The sequence below is a fragment of the Leuresthes tenuis genome, unplaced genomic scaffold (genome assembly GCF_036924035.1).
Source record: "Leuresthes tenuis unplaced genomic scaffold, fLeuTen1.0.hap1 SCAF_5, whole genome shotgun sequence".
Lineage (NCBI taxonomy): Eukaryota > Metazoa > Chordata > Actinopteri > Atheriniformes > Atherinopsidae > Leuresthes > Leuresthes tenuis.
Genome location: NW_027325359.1, coordinates 37752923 through 37779235, shown reverse-complemented (window position 1 = coordinate 37779235; position 26313 = coordinate 37752923). Strand labels below are relative to the sequence as shown.

Here is a 26313-nt window from a genome sequence, read left to right as displayed (position 1 = left end):
TTACAGGTTTATATGAATAGACAGGCTTAGATTGGCCTTAGACAGGCTTAGATTGGCCTTAGATAGGCTTAGATTGGCCTTAGATTGGCCTTAGATAGGCTTAGATTGGCCTTAGATAGGCTACTTGAGAGGACATTGGTCTGAAGTCTTCATTTTGAGGACAGGCATCAGCTTAGCATATTTTTACAGAAAAACCATCTTGGTTCCATTTTTTTAGGATCCACTATCATGGAGGTCTTCTAATCTCTTTGAAAATGTTGTTTCCAGATGTTTCCATCCTTGCATCTCCCTCAAATCCTCGCTGGGAATTGTTGAGAAACACGAGTGAGGGAAGCAGGTAGAAACGTTAGCATAATGAAAGGAAGCCACCACCTGTCCTGGCCAGGTGACGCTGCTCAGCTGTGAAGCGTGCGCTTTGTGCATGTGATTAATGTGTGGTAGTTTGATGTGCTCTGAAGCATTTAGCTAATTCTGACTGCTGAACTAGCATAAGTCTGAGTGTGTGTGTGTTGCAGAGAATCTGACCCGGTAGCTGCTTCCTAAAAAAAGCTCTGGTGCATTTCACTATGTCAGCTATTTTGTCAGGTTTAATAAAACAACAATAATGATAATAATGTGTTCAATTAAAAATGTTATTATTTATTGCTGTATAAGTATAAAAAGCGACTGTTACTCATTAATCATCATAGAAAGAAGTCACTGCTGTGAGCAGGAACGACCTCCTGATCTATATTTTGTCGTTGTGGAGCTGAGAACCCCCCTGAGAACCCCCCAGACTGAACACACTTTGTTGTTTGATTCCTATGTTATGTACAGGGTTGAAGGTATTTTCTATGTGGCTGAGCAGCTTTTGCAGCACTCTTCCTCTGCATCGGTCATATAAACACCGACACCCCACAGAACACATGCCCCCCAAACCCTACATGTGTGAGTGTGTGTACAGGAGCCAGAAGGCAGGGGGGGATATAGACCGGGGGGCAGCCAGAGACTGGCAACCCCCACTTCCTGTGACCTGCCACAGGGCCTGATGTCCACCAGGGTGAACCCTGCCTCTTGCCCAATGATCGCTGGGATAGGCTCCAGCCCCCCCATGACTCCACTGACGGATTAAACAGGTATAGAAAATGTTCTGGGGCCCTTCTGCATGTTCTCCCCATGTAAGCGTGGGTTCTCTCTGGGTTCTCCGGCTTCCTCTCACTGTCCAAAAACTTGCATGTGAGGTTAGTTGGTGACTCTAAACTGTCCCTAGGGTTTGGGTTAGGAGTGAGTGTGTGTGGTTGTTTGTCTCTGTGTGGCCTGTGATGGCGACCTGTCCAGGGTGAACCCCACCTTTCACCCGATGACTGCTGGGAAAGGCTCCAGCCCCCCACCCCCGCGACCCGACTGACGGATTGATGGTATAGAAAATGTATGGATTTTTAATTCAGTTTTATTTATATAGCACCAAATTACAACAATTGTCATCTCACTTAAATAATACAGTCGAATTCAAGCCAGTTGGAATTCAATTCATGGTAATCATAATCATTTGTTATTTTCACTCAGTCTCAACCTTTTCTTATTAAGGAAAATAACATCACCTGTGGATTAGGTTAATGAGAGAGTTCTCATTATGTTGTAGTGTGGTTGCTGTTGTTTCTGAAATTGTTGATTACTATTATTTTAAATGACACCTTTCTAATGAACATCTGTTCACCATTTGCAAGGAGTGTCTATCTGTAGAGAAAGAATCTGATGTGAGGGTCAGTAATTCTGAATGGCATATTATAATACTTGTATCATTCTACTTGTTTATCATGTTTAATTGTCTTTTGTAATTTACAACAAACGGGAGACACGTGCATGTGTGTACTGTCTGCCCGGTTGTTCTTTTCTTCTACCTTTAATGAGCCAGCCATTGCTGTTATTGTTGTTAGTGTTGTTTGTTAAGCTCACACATTTCTAATAACCAGCTGCTCTACGTGTGAAAGTGAGCCAGCACACACATGCATGCGTGTGAACACACACACGGGTTTATTTTATGTTCACGTGGGGATTCTCTATTGTCAGAATACTTTCCCTGGTCCCTTACCCTCATCCTGAACCTGCAGCTGAATGCCTAACCCTAACCTTTACTTTAAACCTAACCCCTGGCCTCGTTCTAACCATAAAACCAAGCTTTGACCCTCAAAAATCCCTTTACATCAAACCTGTTGGACTCCACATTAATATGAACACTAACACACACATACTCAGAGGGGTTATGAACCATATTTTACCTGATTAACTTCATCTCTTTCTACATCCACACACACACGGAGGTTAAAGTTAAAAAACCCTAAAAGAAATCCGTCTGATCGCAGTTTAGGCCTTCATCATAACATTTTCCTGTGGATACTGGAGCTTCTGAGAATCAGCCACAATCAGTCAGAATAGCTCTTTCAATGCTTCTTCATTCTCACTCAGCACAGGAGCCCCAGAGGGCTGTTTTAAACCCTTTTCTATACCATCTGTTGTGCACAATAATGTCATTGTACAGTATGAACACCGTTCTTAAGATCAACAGTAATGACTATTGGGGAAAAGTCTTCCTACAGACCAGAGGCTCAGAGGCTGACAGACTGATGTGCTGAGAAAAAATTATAGACTTTAAAAAAAAAAGTATATATATACACACGTATAGATATTGAAGTAGGATTTATCAGAATACACGAAATGCTGTGGGTTAACCCTAAGCAAAGAGTTGCTCATTTGTCAGTGGTTTTTTTTGTAATACTCCTTCCGGCCGTAAGAGGGTGTCTAACTGAACCACTGCCATTGAATGATTTATGGCAGACTTAAGTGTACAACACCTGGAAACCCTTACACCACGATCTATGGAAGCAAAAAGATGTGTCTTAGAGGAATTCTAAACAAAAGTTAGCACATCATGTAAAGTTGCTAATCTGCCTTCCTTTTGGCTTGAAATGTGTTTCAGCAACAGCAAAAGAAGCAGCTTTGAGCATGGACTGTTTCATGCTGGGAAGTGCAAAGGCTCATAGAAACATACATTTTTCATCAAAGTCATTCATATAGTAGTAACTGTTGCTGCAGCTGGTTTTTCTGTGGACTTTAATTGTTATGAATGAGTGATTTGGTTTCCTATTTCATTTCTATGGCCAAGAACAGTTTTAAGATGACTTGCAATGATGGGTCCTCTCTGAGTTGGGTCCACTGTGGGATGGGTCCACTCTGGGATGGGTCCACTCTGGGTTGGGTCCACTCTGGGTTGGGTCCACTGTGGGATGGGTCCACTCTGGGATGGGTCCACTCTGGGATGGGTCCACTCTGGGTTGGGTCCACTGTGGGATGGGTCCACTCTGGGATGGGTCCATTCTGAGATGGGTCCACTCTGGGATGGGGCTACTCTGAGTTGGGTCCACTCTGGGATGGGTCCACTCTGGGATGGGTCCACTCTGAGTTGGGTCCACTCTGGGATGGGTCCACTCTGGGATGGGTCCACTCTGGGATGGGTCCACTGTGGGATGGGTCCACTCTGAGTTGGGTCCACTCTGGGATGGGTCCACTCTGGGATGGGTCCACTGTGGGATGGGTCCATTCTGGGATGGGTCCACTCTGAGTTGGGTCCACTGTGGGATGGGTCCACTCTGGGATGGGTCCACTCTGAGTTGGGTCCACTGTGGGATGGGTCCACTCTGAGTTGGGTCCACTCTGGGATGGGTCCACTCTGGGATGGGTCCACTGTGGGATGGGTCCATTCTGGGATGGGTCCACTCTGGGATGGGTCCACTCAGGGATGGGTCCACTCTGGGATGGGTCCACTCTGGGATGGGTCCACTCTGAGTTGGGTCCACTGTGGGATGGGTCCACTCTGAGTTGGGTCCACTCTGGGATGGGTCCACTCAGGAATGGATACACTCTGGGATGGGTCCACTCTGGGATGGGTCCACTGTGGGATGGGTCCACTCAGGAATGGATACACTCTGGGATGGGTCCACTGTGGGATGGGTCCACTCTGGGATGGGTCCACTCTGGGATGGGTCCACTCTGAGTTGGGTCCACTGTGGGATGGGTCCACTCTGAGTTGGGTCCACTGTGGGATGGGTCCACTCAGGAATGGATACACTCTGGGATGGGTCCACTCTGGGATGGGTCCACTCTGAGTTGGGTCCACTGTGGGATGGGTCCACTCAGGAATGGATACACTCTGGGATGGGTCCACTGTGGGATGGGTCCACTCAGGAATGGATACACTCTGGGATGGGTCCACTGTGGGATGGGTCCACTCAGGAATGGATACACTCTGGGATGGGTCCACTGTGGGATGGGTCCACTCTGTTGAGTGACTGAGAGAAAAGGAAGAAACTGAGATAGCTCCAGCCAGAGGAAGTGAGTGAAGTGAAGACACTTGGTTCCCAGACCAACTGTTTCAGTCACCAGTGAGCTTGTTTGTTCCTGCAGCTCCTGCCTTTTCCTCCCAAGGCCCGTCACTTCAGTCTGTCATATCCTCTTCAGTCAAGCACTGCCTCCTTATCTCTGTCTCTGCACCGAACTGAAAGAGCAGCAGCACTGCTCAACTCTCTGAGGCTACGTTCACACTGCAGGTCTTAATGCACAATTCCGATTTACTGCTCAAACCCGATTTTTTGTTTGGCTGCTCACATTAGCTCTTTAAATGTGGCCTGCCTACATTTACTCAGCTCACGCTCCTGAAGTGACCCGCAGTTGATCATTGATGACATCACACCCATTGACCACGCCACAGTGGTGTTCATGGAAGCGACCATGGCAACCATGGCAACGGCAACCAGTGCTGCAGGACTGTATGGCTTCGTGCTAAAAATAGCGTGTGGCGGCAGCCGGCAAATCTGTGAGCGGTGACATCACGAAGGAGGAAGAGGAGAAAGAAAATTCAGATGTTAATGATGGCTCTATGTGGAGCAATAACTGCAACATCTGCACAGAAAGTATTTGGATGCGGTGTCGGAGCCAGGAGTGGTGGGATCAGGATGTGGCTAGTTACACAGACATTAACTAATATTACCAACAAATCTTTATTGACTGCCTCCCAGTCTTTGTTGCTATTTGCCGGCCACTTCACCATATTTCTCTCTCTAACTGGCCTCAGGATCAGCTGCATCCCTTCTTAGAACCTCCTCCTCCTTATCCTTCGGACTGTGGTTCTCTACCTGCTGCTGGACTTCATCCAAATTACTCGATTGACTTCTTAAAAAGTACTGATCGATGCGGCCACACTGCCCTTCTTTTACCACACATCTCTTTCTTCCCCGATGCATTTTAAGGCCTCTAACTGACGGCTGCTCAGGCTGCTCACTCTTACCTGTCCACATGAATTCCAGATAGCATGGCCAGATGAAAATAATCCAGCGTTGGGTTAAGGTTAAGGTTAAGGGTTACCCTAACCCTAACCCTACCCGTTGATCCAGTGTTTCCTGTGCTAATGGAGATTGGAGCTTCATTTGTTAGTATTTGGATAATTCAGCCAGATCTACTCACAGCTGCTATTGAGATAATTCAGGGTTCCCTGTTGTTGCATAAAACTGCATCCCAGAATGCAAAATAAGTAGAAAGAACATTTCTCCCAAATCTGGCCTCTGTAACATTATCATACACGATGAAAACAAAGACCACTGTGCCAAATTCTGCTGCTAAACCATTAAAACTGTATCCAGGAAAGAGCAGCACAGGACCACATGCTGGGATATCTGTCCTGAAATACAGACCAGAAATGATCTGTTAATTGATATGGGATCAGAGGAGATGAGGTGACATAATGACACCTATGATCTGACTTCCTGTCTGTCACTTTGTCATGGTTCTTAACGAGACCTCAGAGGGAACGGGAAGGCATGGGTTGACTGAAATTGGTGTGCAGTTAATTATTTCTTCATTTTGGGTGAATTAAGGCCAATTAGTCAAGTGGCAAGTATTCATTGTCAGTGTGTGTGTGTGTAGTCTCAGTCAGTAGCATTCAGATGCCCTGAGAACGACCCGGGCTTTCTTTGTCCTGTTCTTGGCAAAGTGCTGAAGCTGCTCTTTATTATAAAGCAAAATTTATGTAAGGTTACAAAAAACAACACTTTTTTGGAGATGAGGCTCATCAGGCTCATCAGTCTGTTAAAAAAGAATCAGTGAGACATGGGTCACTTGTCCATTAATGTTCCTCACAGCTGCATTCAGACCCAAGACTGAACCACACTGTCTGTTATTTGTTATTCACCTGGAGCCCCGATAGAGTCATCAACAGCAATATTTCATGTTATCTTAAGAATTCATGAGAGGACTCTGTGGTTCTGTGAAACATATCCAAGGTGGAGAGATCGGTTAATAAATCTACATTTTAAAATATTAGTCAATTGAACAGTGGTGTGATAAAGAAATGACACTAGGTTTCATTAGATTTACTCTAATGAACATGTCAGTTGTAAGCTTTTGGAAGATGTTATCCTATACTTGATGTATATTCCACTCTCATTCTTTGTGTGAATCAGAGAGAAACATAGAGAGAACATTCTGGGCCGTTTTTATTAAGGTTGCATAGAAGAAATAATAAGGCAGAGAACCTTTACCGGTTAGGGACAACTATGGAGCTGGAAAGGTTGATATTTATTCATATATATAATATCCATCCATCCATTTTCTACACCCGCTTAATCCAGTTTAGGGTTTCAGAGGGGGGGGCACTGTTGTCAAAGCAACTGAAGGTTCTTCACCTCTTTTGCAAAAAGAAACGATAGAGGAGGTCCTTCTGTTTACATTACAGCCACAACAGAATAAAGGAAATATAAGAAATGTTAAAAAGACACGTAATCATCAGAAACTACCTTTTAGAGATGAATGTTGTTGGTAAAACTGGTACATAAATATAAAATCATACTTTTGTTTTTTTACTGACAATCTCCCGTTCCACACTACAGCACTTTGAGTTAAACACACCTTTAAGCAGCCATAAACGACAGAAAAATGAAGTGCTCTTACATGGGTGAAGGAGGAGCCTTTAAAGACTGGATGGAGGAAACATTTACAAAAAAGTTTCAGTTTGTGGAGATTTCAGTGTTGACCTGCTAAATCCAACTAAACTTAAAATGGCGGATGAATGCATGAGCCGACGCCAGCATCCCATCATACTGTGACACCTTCACAGACAACATTTTATAAATAGTTTAATGATACTGGACTGGTGTGAATATATCAGGAAAAGATATGCCACTGGTGCACATGAAGAATTCCTTCAAATATTTACATTTTTGTATAATAAAAACTGCCCAATAAAGTCATATAGTAGGAACCATGAATATAATGTCCTCGGATAACAAAGGTCTGCAGAATGCATGTACAACAGAAATGCACGGTTCAAAGATTTAATAAGCAGCAAACTGAAGAATATCAAATTAAAATCATTAATATCATATATAATAATATAATATCGTAAGACCTTGAAATAAGGAATATTATAAGAGAATATTAGACAATAATAGAAATAACTTTAAAAGCATGTGTGGCATACTGAACAGTGTTCAGTTCAGTGTTAAAAGGGTCAAACAACTATCCTGAGTATTTTATTGGCAAAGAAGAAGAAGATATCGATGGTGAGGAAAATATTCTTTATGATTTCTGGAGCAGATTTAGCAGGAAAAATGAAAAGTTGGATACATTGATATATAGAAATCCTTAATGTTCTTCACAGCTGTGGATGAAAATGAAGAAATGGTTAAGAAATATAAGAATAATAAATCTTTGGATTGCAACATGTTGATGTGACACTGGTTAAAAGGGTCATTGAGGGTATTTTAAAATTTTCCACAAATCTGTAATTTTTACATTTCAAACTGGTACATTTCCTGACAAAAAGAAAATAGCTAAAGTTATATGTCTGTTCAAATATGTCAACAGACACCACCAAGCAACAACAAGCCTGTTTCTTTACCATCTCAATCCTCAAAATGTTTAATGTTCAACTGTTAAATAACCAACTGCATGAACTACTCCCTGACAGGTTCAGATCAGGCAGATCAGAATCACCTGTCATCAATCATTCATCAATCAATATCAGTGTCCCCCGCTGGGGGATGAATAAAGTATTTTTCTATTTTTTTTCTATCATACTCAATATAATACCAAATTACACAGAAATTAAACAATATGTGTTTGTTTTTAAAATGGAATTTAATTCAATAGATGAGACCTTAAAGCTTTATTTTAAACATAAATGATAAATACAACAAGTAAGAAATATGGAAACTGACACTTTTTTCTGATGATACTGATGATTTGCAGCATTTATTGTGAGTGATGACCACTGAAATAAATTGATTGAAGATTTGACTTAAGAAAAACTAAAATCTTTTCTTTCTTTTGTTAAAAGCAGATGAAGTTCACATGTAAAGATGAAATAAATGCGGTTGTTGTCTTGATTGATCTCATCAGATGCAGCACGGTGCGCGTGCCAGCCACCAACAACACCACCTGTTCACGCGCTCAGCAGACTTTTATTTTGAGAGTTCAGAAGCGACCGGAAGTGTTCGCCGTCAGAACCGGAAGTGCATGCGGGGACAGGTTAAAGACAGGAGCAACGAGACAGCAGCGGCAGCAAACGTTACGCCAGGCAGCCGTTTTTTCCGGAGTACGTTTAGCTGGAACCGAAGTCCTGTTCTGTGGACCAGAACCGCTGAGCTGGGCGGTCCTAATGTAGCGTCCTGTTCGGTATCTGCGGAGGAGTTGTTCCGGAGCTCTCACTCCTGGACTGTCCGGTTCCGGTTCGGGTCTCGGACAGATGGTTTCACGTCGTCTTTGAGCATTTCCCGGTTTTCAGGTGATTAACAGACTCCATGTCGTCCACAGGCGTGAGCCCGCAGATGTTTGTGCACGTGTTGCTCTGACGTCATTGTGCGCTGTTGCAGGCATGTGTGACGCAGAGGAGCAGGACCTGTACGCTGTGCTGGGAGCGAGCCCGTCTGACTCGGTCCAGCAACTCAGACACAGATACCAGCAGCTGGCTCTACAGGTAACCACTGACCTGCCTCTGACCCGGTGCCTCTGACCCGGTTCCTCTGATTCTAACCCTCTGACCCGGTTCCTCTGACCCAGTTCCTCTGATTCTAACCCTCTGACCCGGTGCCTCTGACCCAGTGCCACTGAGCTGGTTCCTCTGACCCGGTGCCTCTGACCCGGTTCCTCTGACCCTAACCCTCTGACCCGGTGCCTCTGACCCGGTGCCTCTGACCCGGTTCCTCTGACCCTAACCCTCTGACCCGGTTCTTCTGACCCGATTCCTCTGATTCTAACCCTCTGACCCGGTTCCTCTGACCCGGTGCCTCTGACCCGGTTCCTCTGACCCAGTTCCTCTGATTCTAACCCTCTGACCCGGTTCTTCTGACCCGGTTCCTCTGACCCGGTTCCTCTGACCCTAACCCTCTGACCCGGTGCCTCTGACCCGGTTCCTCTGACCCAGTTCCTCTGATTCTAACCCTCTGACCCGGTTCCTCTGACCCAGTTCCTCTGATTCTAACCCTCTGACCCGGTTCTTCTGACCCGGTTCCTCTGACCCTAACCCTCTGACCCGATGCCTCTGACCCGGTTCCTCTGACCCGATTCCTCTGATTCTAACCCTCTGATTCTAACCCTCTGACCCGGTTCTTCTGACCCGGTTCCTCTGACCCTAACCCTCTGACCTTCCTCTGACCCTAACCCTCTGACCCGGTGCCTCTGACCCTAACCCTCTGACCCGGTTCTTCTGACCCGGTTCCTCTGACCCTAACCCTCTGACCTTCCTCTGATTCTAACCCTCTGACCCGGTTCCTCTGACCCGGTTCCTCTGACCCAGTTCCTCTGATTCTAACCCTCTGACCCAGTTCCTCTGACCCAGCTGCAGCCCCCCCCCCTCTTCTGCAGTTTTTCAGAGACTTGGACCCCCTGCAGCAGGTTCCCATCACCTCCAAATGCTCAGCAGCAACAGTCAGTCTGAGCCGCAGCTTATGAACCAAGCTCAGCTCCACACTTCCTCCTCTAATCAAATGTTTGAGCTTTACTGAGGAAGATGTAAACGTGTTGAACTGAACTAACCCAACCTAACCTTAACCTTAACCTTAACCTAACCTAACCTAACCCAACCTAACCTAACCTAACCCAACCCTAACCCTTAACCTAACCTTAACCCAACCCAAACCCGACTGTTGAAACGCTCGGTGTGAACAGGGTTCTGTGGTGTACAGTCTGTGCTCTAAACTCTGTCAGCAACACGACTCTGTGGCACTGAAACATGACGGCTCTGATTCTGTGTGACCCAGTCCTTTCACACCGTGACAACTCTGGCAACAAAGCAGGCGCCGGTCCATTTACTGCACGTCCACATCGTTTTTTAGGAGATTACTGTGATATATTTTCAGCTGAATTATTAATCAGAGTTGCTGCTGAAGCACAACAACGAAGCAGCAGAGACGTTGGTGTGAGCTGCTCTGATCACTGAGGGGAAACAGCAGCTAAAACTCCCTGTGATACTGAGCCTTTAAGTTACTGTAGATACTTTCTGAGTCCGGTGTTGTTCAGTCAAACCGTTACTGAGACCAGCAGCAGATCCAAAGCATCCTCTTCTCTAAAGGACCTGGATGCTAAAGATCAGCTGAAGGTGCAAAATAAAAAGCTTTTCTGAGTTTACTTTGAAGTTAATGCATCTGTTCCTCAGCTGGATGGTGTTGGTGTGACATTTGGCGTGTGTGTGTGTGCAGTACCACCCGGACCGGCTTCTTCAGTCTTCTTCAGAAGCAGCAGGGAGCAGGTTTGTTGAGGTTGAAGCAGCCTGGAGGATCCTCAGAGACCAGAACACCAGGAGGCAGTATGACCTGCAGAGGAGAGGTAGGGTAACCCCTAACCCTGCTGTCTGTCTGTCCTACAGACACCAGCGTCTGTATCAAACTGTACGACTTTTACATTCCTGTGCAGGTTTAACGCTCAGCAACACTCAGCTTGTTAAAGTTCTGCTGGGGCCAGGTACGTGGCTCGGTGTGGCCCAGTGGCTCGGTGTGGCTCGGTGTGGCCCGGTGGCTCGGTGTAGCCCAGTGGGGCCCAGTGGCTCGGTGTGGCCCGGTGTGGCTCGGTGTGGCTCGGTGGCTCGGTGTGGCCCGGTGGCTCGGTGTGGCCCGGTGGCTCGGTGTGGCCCAGTGGCCCGGTGGCTCGGTGTAGCCCAGTGGGGCCCAGTGGCTCGGTGTGGCCCGGTGTGGCTCGGTGGCTCGGTGTGGCTCGGTGGCTCGGTGTGGCCCGGTGGCTCGGTGTGGCCCGGTGGCCCGGTGGCCCGGTGGCTCGGTGTGGCCCGGTGTGGCCCGGTGTGGCCCGGTGGCTCGGTGTGGCCCGGTGGCTCGGTGTGGCCCGGTGTCTCGGTGTGGCCCGGTGTCTCGGTGTGGCCCGGTGTCTCGGTGTGGCCCAGTGGCAGTCAGAGGGAGGAGATGAGACGCCTGCTGATGCCACATCAGCACATGTACCTGAAGGCTTCTTCCTCATCATTCAGATTTTCACTAGTTTAGCAGTTATTATTCCTCATGCAGTGTAACACTAATTAAAAACCAAGCAAGCAACTAATTATTGGTGGTTCAGAGTCATTATCACCATCAAGCTGTACAACTTGATAATGACTGTTTTCTCAAGAGTGAATTGTAAAAAGTGGTGTGTGAACATCTGTCTTTTCATCTTTACATCATCAGTTTGTCTGTCAGTGCATTTCTGCAGCCTTCCGTCTCTGTTCATCCATCTGTTTCCTTAGGAAAGGTTTTACATTTAAGGCCCGCCTCTCTGAGGCTTCACAGGAAAGGTTTTACATTTAAGGCCCGCCTCTCAGGCTTCATAGGAAAGGTTTACATTTAAGGCCCGCCTCTCAGAGGCTTCACAGGAAAGGTTTACATTTAAGGCCCGCCTCTCAGAGGCTTCACAGGAAAGGTTTACATTTAAGGCCCGCCTCTCAGGCTTCATAGGAAAGGTTTACATTTAAGGCCCGCCTCTCAGAGGCTTCACAGGAAAGGTTTTACATTTAAGGCCCGCCTCTCAGGCTTCATAGGAAAGGTTTTACATTTAAGGCCCGCCTCTCAGGCTTCATAGGAAAGGTTTTACATTTAAGGCCCGCCTCTCAGAGGCTTCACAGGAAAGGTTTACATTTAAGGCCCGCCTCTCAGGGGCGTCATAGGAAAGGTTTACATTTAAGGCCCGCCTCTCAGAGGCTTCACAGGAAAGGTTTACATTTAAGGCCCGCCTCTCAGAGGCTTCACAGGAAAGGTTTACATTTAAGGCCCGCCTCTCAGGGGCGTCATAGGAAAGGTTTACATTTAAGGCCCGCCTCTCAGAGGCTTCACAGGAAAGGTTTACATTTAAGGCCCGCCTCTCAGAGGCTTCACAGGAAAGGTTTACATTTAAGGCCCGCCTCTCAGAGGCTTCATAGGAAAGGTTTACATTTAAGGCCCGCCTCTCAGAGGCGTCATAGGAAAGGTTTACATTTAAGGCCCGCCTCTCAGGGGCGTCATAGGAAAGGTTTACATTTAAGGCCCGCCTCTCAGAGGCTTCACAGGAAAGGTTTACATTTAAGGCCCGCCTCTCAGAGGCTTCACAGGAAAGGTTTACATTTAAGGCCCGCCTCTCAGAGGCTTCATAGGAAAGGTTTACATTTAAGGCCCGCCTCTCAGAGGCTTCACAGGAAAGGTTTACATTTAAGGCCCGCCTCTCAGAGGCTTCATAGGAAAGGTTTACATTTAAGGCCCGCCTCTCAGAGGCTTCATAGGAAAGGTTTACATTTAAGGCCCGCCTCTCAGAGGCTTCACAGGAAAGGTTTACATTTAAGGCCCGCCTCTCAGAGGCTTCATAGGAAAGGTTTACATTTAAGGCCCGCCTCTCAGAGGCTTCATAGGAAAGGTTTTACATTTAAGGCCCGCCTCTCAGTGACTGTGAAAATCTATTCAAACAGAAAATGCCCTGAAGGATACTTGGAGAACATCACACTTTGACTTCACAAAAGATGAACTATTTGTTTCGACCAATAAATAGCTGACTTTTGCTAAAGAAAGAAAAGAGAATTGATAAGTACAAATAACTCAAAAAGTCTCATATTTTTTTTGTTTAATCATTTGGATTATTCAGTAATATGAGCAGTCCAAACTCTGACTTACTGGCGACAGTCACATATAATATGGCTTGTCTTCCTCCTGCCGCTCCTACAGTAACCACGCATTGTTTTTCAGCTCAGGAACTGAAACAGGACTGGCCAGTGGACTCTGCTGTGCATCTGGAGGACATGACTTGGGACCAGGGTAATGACACACCATGTACACATAAAGCAGACGGATAACTTTAAAACTGGCTCTGTGGCTGTGTGAAATACTTCAGAGCAGGCAGTGTTTCACCAGGGGCCTCATTACAAAGAGGGCCTAAGCACAAAAAGTGGCGTTCGCTCTTTTTCACGTCAACGATCAGATGTATCAGAGCGAAATGACCGTGGAAATGTGCGGCGCCTCACGCCAACTTCAGGGCTGTGGTACGCACTTTTCTGCAGCTGTAGAAAAGGCGACACTTAGAGGTGATGTTGGGAAACTGTTATAATAAATGAATGTGAACACAATCTGTCCTCAGACTGAGTGATGTGCACATCTGAAACACATTAACAATTAAAGCTGAACAATTAACACACCCATGTGTCTGCAATTACAGTCAGAGAGGATATAAAAGCATGCAGAGTGCTGCAGTGCACACCATTAAAACAACGGCTGCTTTAGCGCTGTTGGAAGACTTTATAAATGGTGCAATAAGGAGAGAGCGTGTGTTCAGAGACTGAGAGGATTTGCATGATGACAGATGGCTCATCAGCCGTTTTGAGGCCAATCCTCCTGGAGCTGTGGCAGAGCTGCAGCCGGTGTTGGAGCAACACAGCGAGGAGCCGTGCGCTGCTCGTGCCACAGGTGACGTGCACGCTGGGGTTTAAGCAACCGGGGCGTTCAGAGGGAGCTGGCCAACCGATTGGGACTGTGCCAGTCGACCCTGATCCGAGCCATGCCAGCTGAGGTGGTGAAGTGCTCTGGTTCAACGCACAATTCATACATTCTGAGTAACAGAATTATTGGGAACACACAACAAGCTGGCACTGTGCACGATGGGTGGCGTCTTGGTGAGTGACTTTATTCGTGTAATTGTCCTAATATTATATCCCGTGACGTGCATTGAGCATGTGCCCCCCCCCCCCCCCCCCCCCCATTAAAGTTAGTAACAACGTGCTAAGTTAGTGAATTATTCATGTTAATAACCCCGTGTGTAAAGTGTGAAATGTCTTAATCAGCCTCACCTTTCCCCCGGCGCACTTCTGCTCTGATTACTGTCTGAACACGTTTGTTGTGAGTTACACAAATATAAGTATTTACCTTTAATCAGAGTCACCCACATGTGCTCCCACCACCCCTGAGAGAGCAGTGTAACTCATAGTTGCGCCGACTCTCTGTTCAAACAGGGTGGGCCCCTCTTCTCCTGTCCCCCCACCTGTTTTGGCCACACTTTGGCGGTGGGCAGCCAGTCTCCGCTTCACATCCACCTTAATGTCAGACAACTCTTCTTCACCTCTGCCTGTGTGCGCTGCTCAGAGGCCTCGCTCACGAATGTTTGACATTCTGGACAGAGAAGACTGAAGGTCTTCTGGGTGTTCTCTGCCACTTACCTGATGGCTGGGATAGGCTCCAGCCTAGAAAACAGATGGTGTGGACGTGGTCAGAAATTAAACAGCTTGCTGCCTTTATTCTTTTAATGCCGTAAAAAAGATAAAGATCCAAAAGCAGAGCCATCAGACTCTTAAAGGAACAGTAGATGCAACTAACAAGTGATATTGTGCACCAACATCCCAAAAGGGTGAATTATATCATCAGCAGAGTCCACGACAATGGATGGATTTTTATATCCAATCATGTTACTGAGCCGTTGCCAATGGACCTGATCAGTTTGAACATGTTCCTCCAGCTGTTTGGTTTTAGTACCACTTACTTTCTGAGCTTTTTGTCACAACTTGTTTGTGACCTGTAAGTTTCCCCCTTTTGATATGTATTCTGTGCAAATGTTCTATGCAGTGAAAATTAAATTCTATACTTCTGTGAATAAAATTTATTTATGAGGGTTATTTAGATTTCAGTTAATTTTATGGAACTGGGGTTGCTTGTTGACATGGTCACTGTTTTACCAGATTAGGGCAGGTGTATCTTTTCTAAAATGTTACTGTGTTGTTTCAGAGGAGTGTGTTTATACATACTGCTGTCGCTGTGGAGGAGGATTCAGCATCTCAGAGGAGGAGACACGGAAATCCCAGCAAGATGATGAAGAGGAGGAAGCAGGACAGCACAGAGGCGTCCTTGTTTGCTGCGACACATGTTCCCTCACCGTTTACGTCACATGGTCATTAAATGGAAAGACTTAAATGTTGAAATGATTGTTTCACCGTCGATGATACGGAGCTTCATCACAGTTTAGACTCAACATTTGCCTTGTTGGACAAGTATCAAATTAATAAAGCATCCAGTGAGTGGATTGAGGCTGTGTTGCTGAGCTGAGGTGTGTGTAGAAATCCCTCCATTAGCTCTCCTATAGCTGCAGGTAGCCACATAACAGCAGCTATGAGCTAACAGAGCTATGAGCTAACAGAGCTATGAGCTAACAGCAGCTATGAGCTAACAGCAGCTATGAGCTAACAGCAGCTATGAGCTAACAGAGCTATGAGCTAACAGAGCAAAAAGGGGCAACATCGTCCAGTGTTGTATGCATTGAAGCTATAGTGCTGTCAATAAGAGAGTCAAGTTCTACTGGAGTAAAGTTTAGGTAGCCATCCTGTGTCATATCAGCACATGGCAGTGAAGAAAAGGATGATGAAATCAACTCTTTAAATCTGGTTACAGCATTCTCTGACAGACACCTTTTATCTGTAAAATTATTCTACAGATAAAAGCCGTAAAGTCAAGTAATGTAAATTCAAAAGTTATTAAAGAATGGTCAGATAAGACGGGGACATGAGGGAACGCTCAGTGCGGTTACATCAGTGCCATCGGATCAGATTAATTTTTTCCCGCGATCGTCCCCCTGAAGGAAGGAGACGATATTCCTGCCGTCAGAAAGAAAGAAACAAGGCGATGGAGAAAGTTGTGCATCTCTGTTCCATAACCAGCTCATCACAGAGGGAGAGGGACGCAGCTTCATCTCGCTCTGCGTTCTCCATCTTTCTGAATGCCTGAGTTTGTTGTTGTTGGCGGTGAAGACGCCAACAGGAAGTGGCTCTATTAGCAATAGCTGAAATGGGGACAGCGCCACCTATGGTACCGGGGTATGACACGCTTTGTGCCAGAGATTCCATTCATTCACCGCCATATATCCAAGGATAATTACCCTCAGATACACATATCCCTCTTAAGTTTTTATTTTCTTATAGCAGTGCTCCACATTTCAAGTGTAAATGCTACTGTTGGGTTCATAGCATGTCTGAAAGCATCAAATGTTTATCCCCCACCAATATCTGGGTTTGAAAGCCCTGAACCTACCTTTCCATTTAGACTCATAGTCAGGTCTCCACAGGCCAAACGTTGAGCTGCATAAAGATATTCTGTAAGGTTAGGCAAAGCCTCGCCCCCCTTGCTTTTAGGTGGTTGAAGTTCCTGTTTTCAGTTGTCCTTATCCCTTACCTGTCTTCTCTTTTAGGTTTCTGCATTCCCCTGTGTCTTCCCTGATTACCTGCCTCCCTCTTGTGTTTCACCTGTGGCTGATTGTGTTTCCCCTCCCCCTTTCCCTCTCTATTTTAATCCCTGTGCTTCCTTTGTTTGTCGCCAGTTCGTCTTGTACAGCATCCCAGCGTTACTTTGTCTTATGCTTCTAGTTACCTGATTATCGACCTTGAGCCTGTTTTTGACCACGATTTCTGCCTTACATTTTGTACCTTCGCCTGTACAATCCAGCCCAGGGATGTCAAACTCCGGTCCTGGAGGGCCGCTGTCCTGCAGGTTTTAGATGCTTCAACACACTGGCTCTATGTACCTTTTTATTTCTTCTCTTATCTGTTCCACATTCACCTTATTATTCAAGAAGCCCACATTTAGCCTCCGTATTGTATTTATTTTCCCATTATGCAGGTGTTTTGTGAAGCTGATCCCACTGTGATCTGATATGTCTGCCACCCCGATTTTACATTCTGTGACCCTATGAGTTTCACTTGTATTAATGAAAAAGTAGTCGGTTCTGGAGAAGACAGAATGAGATACTGAACAGTGTGTATAGCCCTTTTCTCGTGGGTGTAGTTCTCTCCACTCATCGATTAGTCCCATTTCCTGCACTGATGTATTAATAAACTTGGTTAGATGCTTCTAGCTTCTTTTTGGGCTTATTGTGTCCAGGTTATGTTTCATGACCATATTATAATTTCCCCCACATATCAAAATGCCTTCCATAGCAATAGTGTCAAACAGAGTTTTGAAAAAACAGTTTCTAGGGTATATATTGATCACTGTCACCATTGTGTTTTCTTGCTTCTCTTTAATTAATACAGATTTCCCTTCATTGTCCTTAACTTCTTTAAGACATTCAAATTTAACTGCATCTGTGAGAAGGATAGCCACCCCCCCTCTTCTGGCTGGGTCTGTAACTACTATAAAATGTATTCCTAAAACCAAAGCGTTTTAATTTTTCATGAGTTTTCTGCAAAAATAACATTTGAGCCTTTTCTTTTTTCAATTTAGCCAGGACCTTGCTCCTCTGAACTGGATCATTCATCCCATTTACATTAAGTGACACCAGTTTTATACTATTTATGGAATTTGAATGATCCAATCCCGTGTTACATTCTTTAGCCTCCATACATCTTAAAACTGCACAGACCTGAACATCTGGACAACGTGTGCTAAGAGAAAGTAAAAAACATTCAACTCCCAAGTTAGGGTGCTCCAAACTTTGTCAAAACCTTTCTTGATATTTTGATGCCTGCCTCACAGGCTGCTATCCTTCTCATCTTGAACAGTAAAGAGGTCAATACAAAACGTATGGGCAAAAATGACTGAACAATACCCCAAAGGGCTCACATAATCGCGGCAACATTGTCACAGTTTGGTTGTGTAAAAGAAGAACTGCATCTTAGAAATGTATCGCTCCAGTGTCACCATTCTCCTCCCTGCAGCAGTGTAAGCTGCTAATGGGAAGATGTCAGACATCTCATTTGTGTTTTCAAGCTCGTAGCTTCTAAGGTGTTCAATGTACCAAGCATTCAATCATTTAAGAATGAAAGCAAGTTTTCCTTTTACAACAGCTATCTGAATTAATTCTCCAAAATCTGAGAGTCCACCTGTCGATCCATGTGCCGAAATCATTCCATAAGAGTAACTAGTACCACTGTTTTTTTTAATGTCCTCAGCACAATCACATCAACCACTGACAGTTTTGATACCTGCAAAGGTTGGACAGGTTTATTGCCATTTTGAAGGTATGCAGCCATCGGTTGCGTCGGCCTTATCGGCAGAAAGTCTGTGTAGCTCTCAATTTGGTTTGTAATTTTTTTATAATTATGTAATTTTTAGTTTTTATCTAAACTTTTTAGTGATTTTTAGTGATCTGCTTCTTACTTACATTTTGTTTTATTTTTATTTTTAAATTTTTTTGACAGTGTGCACTGCTAGCAGTATAGAGCAGTGTAGACAAGAGAAGAACTGCTGGCACTGCCAAGGATTGGATGCAGAATTAAACATCCAATTCCGACCGACCACAAGTTTTTACCACAAAATCTGCATGCAGAAGTCCTACTGCATCATTTTCCTCATTTATCCCTCTGGCTCAGAGCAGTGTGTCTAAACTCCTCACATGTAGCCGTCCTACTACATGCCCGCTGGACCCAGTCCTACTAATCTTCTCCAATCCATTGCTCCTGCTGTAACTGCAGCAGCATGTGATTAATGCTTCACTGACTTCGGGCACATTTCCACATTCAAGCAAGCTCAGGTTACACCGCTGCTCAAGAAACCTTCCCTCCCTCCAACTCATGTGGAGAATTATCGGCCGGTCTCTCTCCTCCCGTTTCTGTCTAAAACCGTTGAAAAGGTCTTTAAGCAGGTTACTGATTACCTCTCACAGAACAGCCTCCTTGACCCAAACCAATCTGGGTTTAAAAGTGGACACTCCACCGAAACGGCTCTGTTAGCTGTGACAGAAGCCTTAAAAGAAGCCAGAGCGACAGCTAAGTCCTCTGTACTTATCCTGCTCGACTTATCGGCTGCATTTAACAGTCAACCTCAGCATCCTTTGGTCCATACTCTCATCACAGGGAGAGCACACTCCTGGTTTGAATCGTACCTCACTGGTCAGTCCTTCAAAGTATCCTGGCTTGGTCACACTTCTGCAGCACACCACCTCGCCACAGGGGTCCCCCAAGGCTCAGTACTGGGACCTCTTCTCTTTGCCATATACACCAACTCACTGGGACAGATCAGCCGATCACATGGCTTCTCATACCAATGTTATGCTGATGATACCCAGCTCTATCTGTCATTCCCACCTGACGACCACACGGTCTCAGCACGAATCTCAGACTGTCTCTCAGACTGTCTCTCTGACATATCAACATGGATGAAAGCTCATCACCTCCAACTTAATTGATTGTGAGCGTTTATTTGGTTCCAGATAACCAAAGATACGTTTAGTCTGTTGAACTTGCTTTGCAACACAGACCCGAGAAAACATCATCATCTTTCAGCAAGACCAGCAGCAGCATAGTTTGCAGGGTTGCTGAAAGGATTCCCAACACATGTGCAGTCAGGAAAAATAACAATCATTATCACTTGAATGTCACTTTAATTCTACTTGCACACTACCTCAATGGTACAGGCCTGTTGAATACTGCTGTGTCTCGTCATTGCAGTTCATTTCCACTTATTTTGCGTATTTTATCTTGCTTATTGTACATATCTTTTGTTAGCTATTTCTTTTTTTAATTCTATTTATTATTGGACTAGAGTAACCAATTTTGTTTCACCCCATATTTTTAATAATCCTTGTGAGCGGAAATTACTGCTCACAGGTGAGTATGGTACTAAAAACATCAGTTCAAACTGTATATCTGTGTATGGATGCACATTTGAAATATAATAGTCGGTATAACGTAATGATAAAAAGGATGACAAAAGTATTGAACATTTTCTTTAGCCAAAACATGTAAAACAAGTTTAACTTTCATATGATTAATTATCTCAGAAGATGAAGCAACAAGAAAAGCAAAAATAGGGTAAAATCTGGAAAAAAGGAAATGATTTTATTGTAAAAACATATCTTTCTATGTAGAAAAATGATCATATGACTGCAGAGTGGTCTTAACCCACAGGTTGAGAATGACAGAGCTATTCTCTTCTCAGCGGGGCTGCGGCAGACACACAAAGGAATAAATGGCTGCTAATGACTGCTCTCTCTGGTCACTCAGCCTGCAAAGGTCACAGCTGACAGAAGCTCTGTGTGAGGATCATCTCTTATCCATCATCCATCCATCTATCCATCCATCTATCCATCTATCTATCTATCTATCTATCTATCTATCTATCTATCTATCTATCTATCTATCTATCTATCTATCTATCTATCTATCTATCTATCTATCTATCTATCTATCTATCTATCTATCTATCTATCTATCTATCTATCTATCTATCTATCTATCTATCTATCTATCTATCTATCTATCTATCCGTCATCTATCTATCTATCTATCTATCTATCTATCTGTCTGTCTGTCTGTCTGTCTGTCTGTCTGTCTGTCTGTCTGTCTGTCTGTCTGTCTGTCTGTCTGTCTGTCTGTCTGTCTGTCTGTCCGTCCGTCCGTCCGTCCGTCCGTCCGTCCGTCCGTCCATCCATCCATCCATCCATCTATCTATCTATCTATCCATCCATCCATTTCTTCTGTTTCTGCCAACAGCACAGAGACGAAGAGGAAAGATGAGAGGAAGGACTTCACAGAGAGGAGGGAGATGATGGTTTGCATTATCTGGATTCTAAACGTATTATTTTTTCTCCAGAATGCTTTGACAAATAGAAATAATGTTATGTAGCGAAGGAGAGCATCCAAAGAGTGAGTTTGGGCCAGGGAGCTTGTGTCTGTGTGTGTTTGACAGCTGATGTTTAATTGAAGGGTTGGAAGAATCTGCTGGGCACAAAATCACTTTCATCAACACACCACCTACAATTAGAAAGCTTTAGATCTCTTTCAACTAACCATCTGGACCAAAGCCCACCCCCACCCAAGGGGAGCCCCACCCAGCTCATATACTGTAAAAAACGTATTAACTCAAATAATTACGTATAATTTCATCTTTGCAATTATTTCAATAATCCTTCTCTTAGTAATATTTTAGATTATTACATAATATGTGTATTTTTATTCAGTAAATAACAATAAAGATAATATTTTATGCACAATGTTGACAGATGAACTGTATTTATATAGCATTTAGGAGTGACCTCAGATCAGCTTATACTTTGTCATCTCAGCATAAGGAGTTTGTTTTACAATCTGAAATCGCTCACAGGCTCAGAATTTGTTAGTTGTTATCGGTACACGACCTTTCAGTCTGTGGCAACCAAGCTGTGGAACAGCCGACCACTAAACCTGTGTTTAGTTTTAGTTTTAGACTCTTTTAAAATGCAGTTAAGAACTTTCTTGTTTAAACAGGCTTTTTGTTGAGAATTTTGCTGATTTGTATTTGTAACTACATGTTTAGTCTTCTTCTCTCTCTCTTATTGGCTATTATGGCACTTAATTTTCATATTTATTTGACTTAAATAAATAAACTTTAATTACTTACCTGTCATTAACAGGCAGGGACTCATCCTCATTAAAAAAAAGCAAACTTCCCCTTTAGAATCTGACACTGAGTGTAATTAGTATTGAAAATAAATCTTCCCATAACAAGCCAATACTTTGTTAGTTTTAAATGTTGAACTATGGGAGCATGGGGATGTCAGGTATCAACGGTATCAAATGAAAGACCAAATAAGTTACACATTGACAAAGTGATCCTCAGCTCTGCTGTAGAGACAGAAAGAGAACCCCCCCCCCATAAAATAAATGTGTTGAAAGCTTTGGATAAGGGCACGAGGAAAGCTGCTCTTTGAATGGAGCAGAATAGAAAAGAGAGTAGTGTCTCCTGGCTGGTGTTAATCTGCTTCAGTCCAGGTTAAGCGTGAGTAATCTGTGTTGGCTCACAGGCCCCCAATAGGCCTCGAGCCCCCACTCCCTGCTCTGTCCTCTTTGCTTAATCTGCTCCTTTCTACCTGCCCCTTGCCCTGCCCGGGCCTCCTACCTCCACCTCCCACCACACCATTGTCTCTCTGTTGGCAATGAGACCCACAGGGGATTGGTTCCCAGAGGCAGGGCTGTTGTTACGACACTGAAACATTGGGAGTTTTGCCCAGCCCACAATCATTTTGATGTTCACACAACAGTTTCAGGTTATTTAAGAGGAAACATGTCTTTTGTATTGGCTGGCTTTAACAACTTTAAACCAGAACATGTCTGAGGTTTGAATTTCTCATTGATTGATCTGATGATTATGTTAGATCCTTAAAAACAAATGTCTTTATCACTTTGTTATATGTGCTCAGACTTAAACAAATATTTAAACAAATCAACAAATTGGCCTTAAAGTCATTTTCTTTTTATCACTATTTCTGCTCTTAAAACTAATCTGTTGTGTTTTCTTTTTTAATTCGTTGCTTTTCCTACAGATTCAGTTTCTGGGAGATAGTCTAAGAAACAATGAAAATCTGTAACATGTTCATTACTTTGAACCTTTATTTAATAAACACAAGTCCAAAGAAATGATTTCAGTGTCTTCACTGACCAACTTCATTGTATTTAGAAAATAAAATAAAATGCAGAATCTGCAGCATCAGCACTCAGTGAAAGCTGCTCCAGATGTTTCCATCGTGTTCCTTCAGCTTCCTTTAATGACTCTTTTTAACGCTTTGAACTGAGTTTTTCACAGGAATCTGAGTCCATTCCTGCTGAATCCCAGCTTCCAGCTGCTCAGCAGTCCCTGGTTGTCTGGTTCTCCTCTTCATGATGCTCCAACATCTGCAGCAGGAGACAGATGTGGGCTGCAGGCAGGCAGCCGAGCTCACACACTCTGTGTGTCTGAAGCTGCTGGAAGTCCTGCAGAATGAGGTCTGGCATCGTCCTGCTGAAATAACCACGGACCTCCCGGGAAAAGACGGCACCTTGATGGCAGCATCTGTCTCTGCAGAACTCCAACATCCAGCTGTGCCTCAGTGGTACCTTCACCCAGATGAAGCCCTCCATGCCCTGGACTCTGCTGCAGCCCCAGACCATCACAGACGCTGGCTTTAAACCTTCCTCTGAGAACAGCTGGATGCTCTTTCTCAGCAGTTTTTCCCAGAAGCAGCTGAAACGTGGACTCATCTGCCCACAGAACACGTGTCCACTGTCTTTCTGTCCCTCTGAGATGAGCTGGAGTCCAGAGAACTGGGCCGTGGTTCTGCTCAGAGCTGATATATGGCTTCCTCCTGGTGTGATGCAGCTTCAGCTCACATTTCTGGATGCAGCCGTGGACTGTGTTGAGTGGAAATGCTTTTCCCAGCTCCTCCTGAGCCCATGTGGCTGTATGGATCATGGTGGCCTGACGGTTTCTCCTGCAGTGCTGCCTGAGGGCTCCGAGCTCATCCAACAGGGCTTTCTGTCCTTGGCCTTTCCACACTGAGACTTCCCCAGACTCCCTGAATCTGTTCCCAATATTCTGCTCTGTAGATGCTGAAAGACCAAAGTTCTTTACAGTCTGACTCTGAGGAATATTTCCTGAACTTATTGATGATTCTCTGATGGAGTTTGGCCCAAAGCGGTGAGCCACGACCCATCCTTGTTGGAGAGGCTGAACCTTTGGTGGAAGCTGCTTTTATACCCAATCCTGACACCCTCACCTGGCAGCAGGTAACCTGCTGGTTGGGGAAGCTCCAGAAGCTGTTATGTAGACTGGGTAAACTAGGGTATACTTTTGTCATTCTTTGCCTCACTAACACCTTTTTTTCATTGTGTTTCGGGTGTGTTGCTGCTTCAAATTTGAAAGTTGTCTCTATCCCTTGTCCCAGCTCAGCTCTACTGCCCCCTTCCCCATCTTGATTATTTGGAGTCTCCCACCTCAAATCCCCACAACACTCTTTCCATCACAGCCAACTGAGTGAGAAGTCAGCTGATGAAAAAGCGATGGATGCCATCAGCTGCAGAGAGGTGACGGACTGTGCATCCAAGCTCTGTGAGATGATCACATACATCTTTAACAGCCTGGAGAGGGTCCTATCCTGTGGAGGACCTCCTGTGTGGTTCCTGTTCCTCAGGGAGCTGAACCACTTTAGAGCCGCCACACTGACTTAAAATCTGATGGAGGCCATGGAGAAGATCATACTCGACCACCTTCAGACCACCTGCTGCAGTTTGCCTACCAGCCACACATGGGGTGGATGACGCCGTTATCTACCTGCTGCAGTTTGCCTACCAGCCACACATGGGGTGGATGACGCCGTTATCTACCTGCTGCAGTTTACCTACCAGCCACACATGGGGTGGATGACGCCGTTATCTACCTGCTGCAGTTTGCCTACCAGCCACACATGGGGTGGATGACGCCGTTATCTACCTGCTGCAGTTTGCCTACCAGCCACACATGGGGTGGATGACGCCGTTATCTACCTGCTGCAGTTTGCCTACCAGCCACACATGGGGTGGATGACGCCGTTATCTACCTGCTGCAGTTTGCCTACCAGCCACACATGGGGTGGATGACGCCGTTATCTACCTGCTGCAGTTTGCCTACCAGCCACACATGGGGTGGATGACGCCGTTATCTACCTGCTGCAGTTTGCCTACCAGCCACACATGGGGTGGATGACGCCGTTATCTACCTGCTGCAGTTTACCTACCAGCCGCACATGGGGTGGATGACGCCGTTATCTACCTGCTGCAGTTTGCCTACCAGCCACACATGGGGTGGATGACGCCGTTATCTACCTGCTGCAGTTTACCTACCAGCCGCACATGGGGTGGATGACGCCGTTATCTACCTGCTGCAGTTTGCCTACCAGCCACACATGGGGTGGATGACGCCGTTATCTACCTGCTGCAGTTTACCTACCAGCCACACATGGGGTGGATGACGCCGTTATCTACCTGCTGCAGTTTACCTACCAGCCACACATGGGGTGGATGACGCCGTTATCTACCTGCTGCAGTTTACCTACCAGCCGCACATGGGGTGGATGACGCCGTTATCTACCTGCTGCAGTTTGCCTACCAGCCACACATGGGGTGGATGACGCCGTTATCTACCTGCTGCAGTTTACCTACCAGCCACACATGGGGTGGATGACGCCGTTATCTACCTGCTGCAGTTTACCTACCAGCCACACATGGGGTGGATGACGCCGTTATCTACCTGCTGCAGTTTACCTACCAGCCACACATGGGGTGGATGACGCCGTTATCTACCTGCTGCAGTTTGCCTACCAGCCACACATGGGGTGGATGACGCCGTTATCTACCTGCTGCAGTTTGCCTACCAGCCACACATGGGGTGGATGACGCCGTTATCTACCTGCTGCAGTTTGCCTACCAGCCACACATGGGGTGGATGGTGCCGTTATCTACCTGCTGCAGTTTACCTACCAGCCACACATGGGGTGGATGACGCCGTTATCTACCTGCTGCAGTCGGCCCTTTTCACCTTTTCAGTATGTGAAGCTCAAAGACTGTGTCTGAAGTGGTAGCCTGCAGTACTGGGGGCCCCACAGGGGACTGTCTTCTTTACCTCTTTACCCTGTATACTGCAGACTAGCTTCATCACAGACAGCAGCCTTACCCAGAAGCTCTTATTACTGGCTGGAATATAGAGGGGTATTTTCATGTACATTCCTTCATCACAGAGCTCTATACCGTGCAGGTTTCTCACTCATGGGATGATAACGGTTATTCTATTTTATTCTATTCTATTTTCTTACAACACACTGAAATCTTTTCTTCAGACTTCTGTCTGATTATATTAGATTAGACTAATTAGATTAGACTAGAATGATAGAAAAATAATTAGAAATGACTTTTTGTTGTCATCTGCTCTAACAAGAATTTCCCTGTAAGAGATAAACACCTCAGAGCCGTGATTATTAGAAAAGATAAACCTTGGAAATACTTGATTTTATAAATGGTGTGCTTTAGTACAAAAAGAAAAATGGAATTATTTTTAGAGAGATTTGCTAAGTTGACAAATCTTCCTTTCCCAACCTGAACTTATAGATGAA

The 26313-nt window shown here is 45.2% G+C and overlaps 2 protein-coding genes across 3 annotated transcripts in view; one reads left to right on the top strand and one right to left on the bottom strand.

The window, feature by feature from the left end:
* wwp2 (WW domain containing E3 ubiquitin protein ligase 2) overlaps positions 1 to 26313 on the bottom strand; it is a 304365-nt gene that overhangs the window by 103379 nt on the left and 174673 nt on the right. The window lies entirely within an intron of this gene.
* dnajc24 (DnaJ (Hsp40) homolog, subfamily C, member 24) lies at positions 8546 to 15536 on the top strand. Of its 2 annotated transcripts, XM_072386804.1 has the most exons (5): positions 8553 to 8812; positions 8901 to 9004; positions 10725 to 10851; positions 13215 to 13283; positions 15237 to 15536. In XM_072386804.1, exons 2-5 carry the CDS (start codon positions 8903 to 8905, stop codon positions 15419 to 15421), a joined length of 483 nt encoding a protein of 160 aa, XP_072242905.1. In that variant the 5' UTR covers positions 8553 to 8812; positions 8901 to 8902; the 3' UTR covers positions 15422 to 15536. The 2 variants fall into 2 exon arrangements, with proteins under 2 accessions (XP_072242906.1, XP_072242905.1); XM_072386805.1 differs by lacking the exon at positions 13215 to 13283 and having other exon boundaries at positions 8546 to 8812.

Coding starts and splice junctions, on each gene's coding strand:
- dnajc24 (XM_072386804.1), top strand. CDS start 8,903: ATGTGTGACGCAGAGGAGCAGGACCTGTACGCTGTGCTGGGAGCGAGC. Junction 9,005..10,724: donor ACCAGCAGCTGGCTCTACAG/GTAACCACTGAC, acceptor GTGTGTGTGCAG/TACCACCCGGACCGGCTTCT. Junction 10,852..13,214: donor GTATGACCTGCAGAGGAGAG/GTAGGGTAACCC, acceptor ATTGTTTTTCAG/CTCAGGAACTGAAACAGGAC.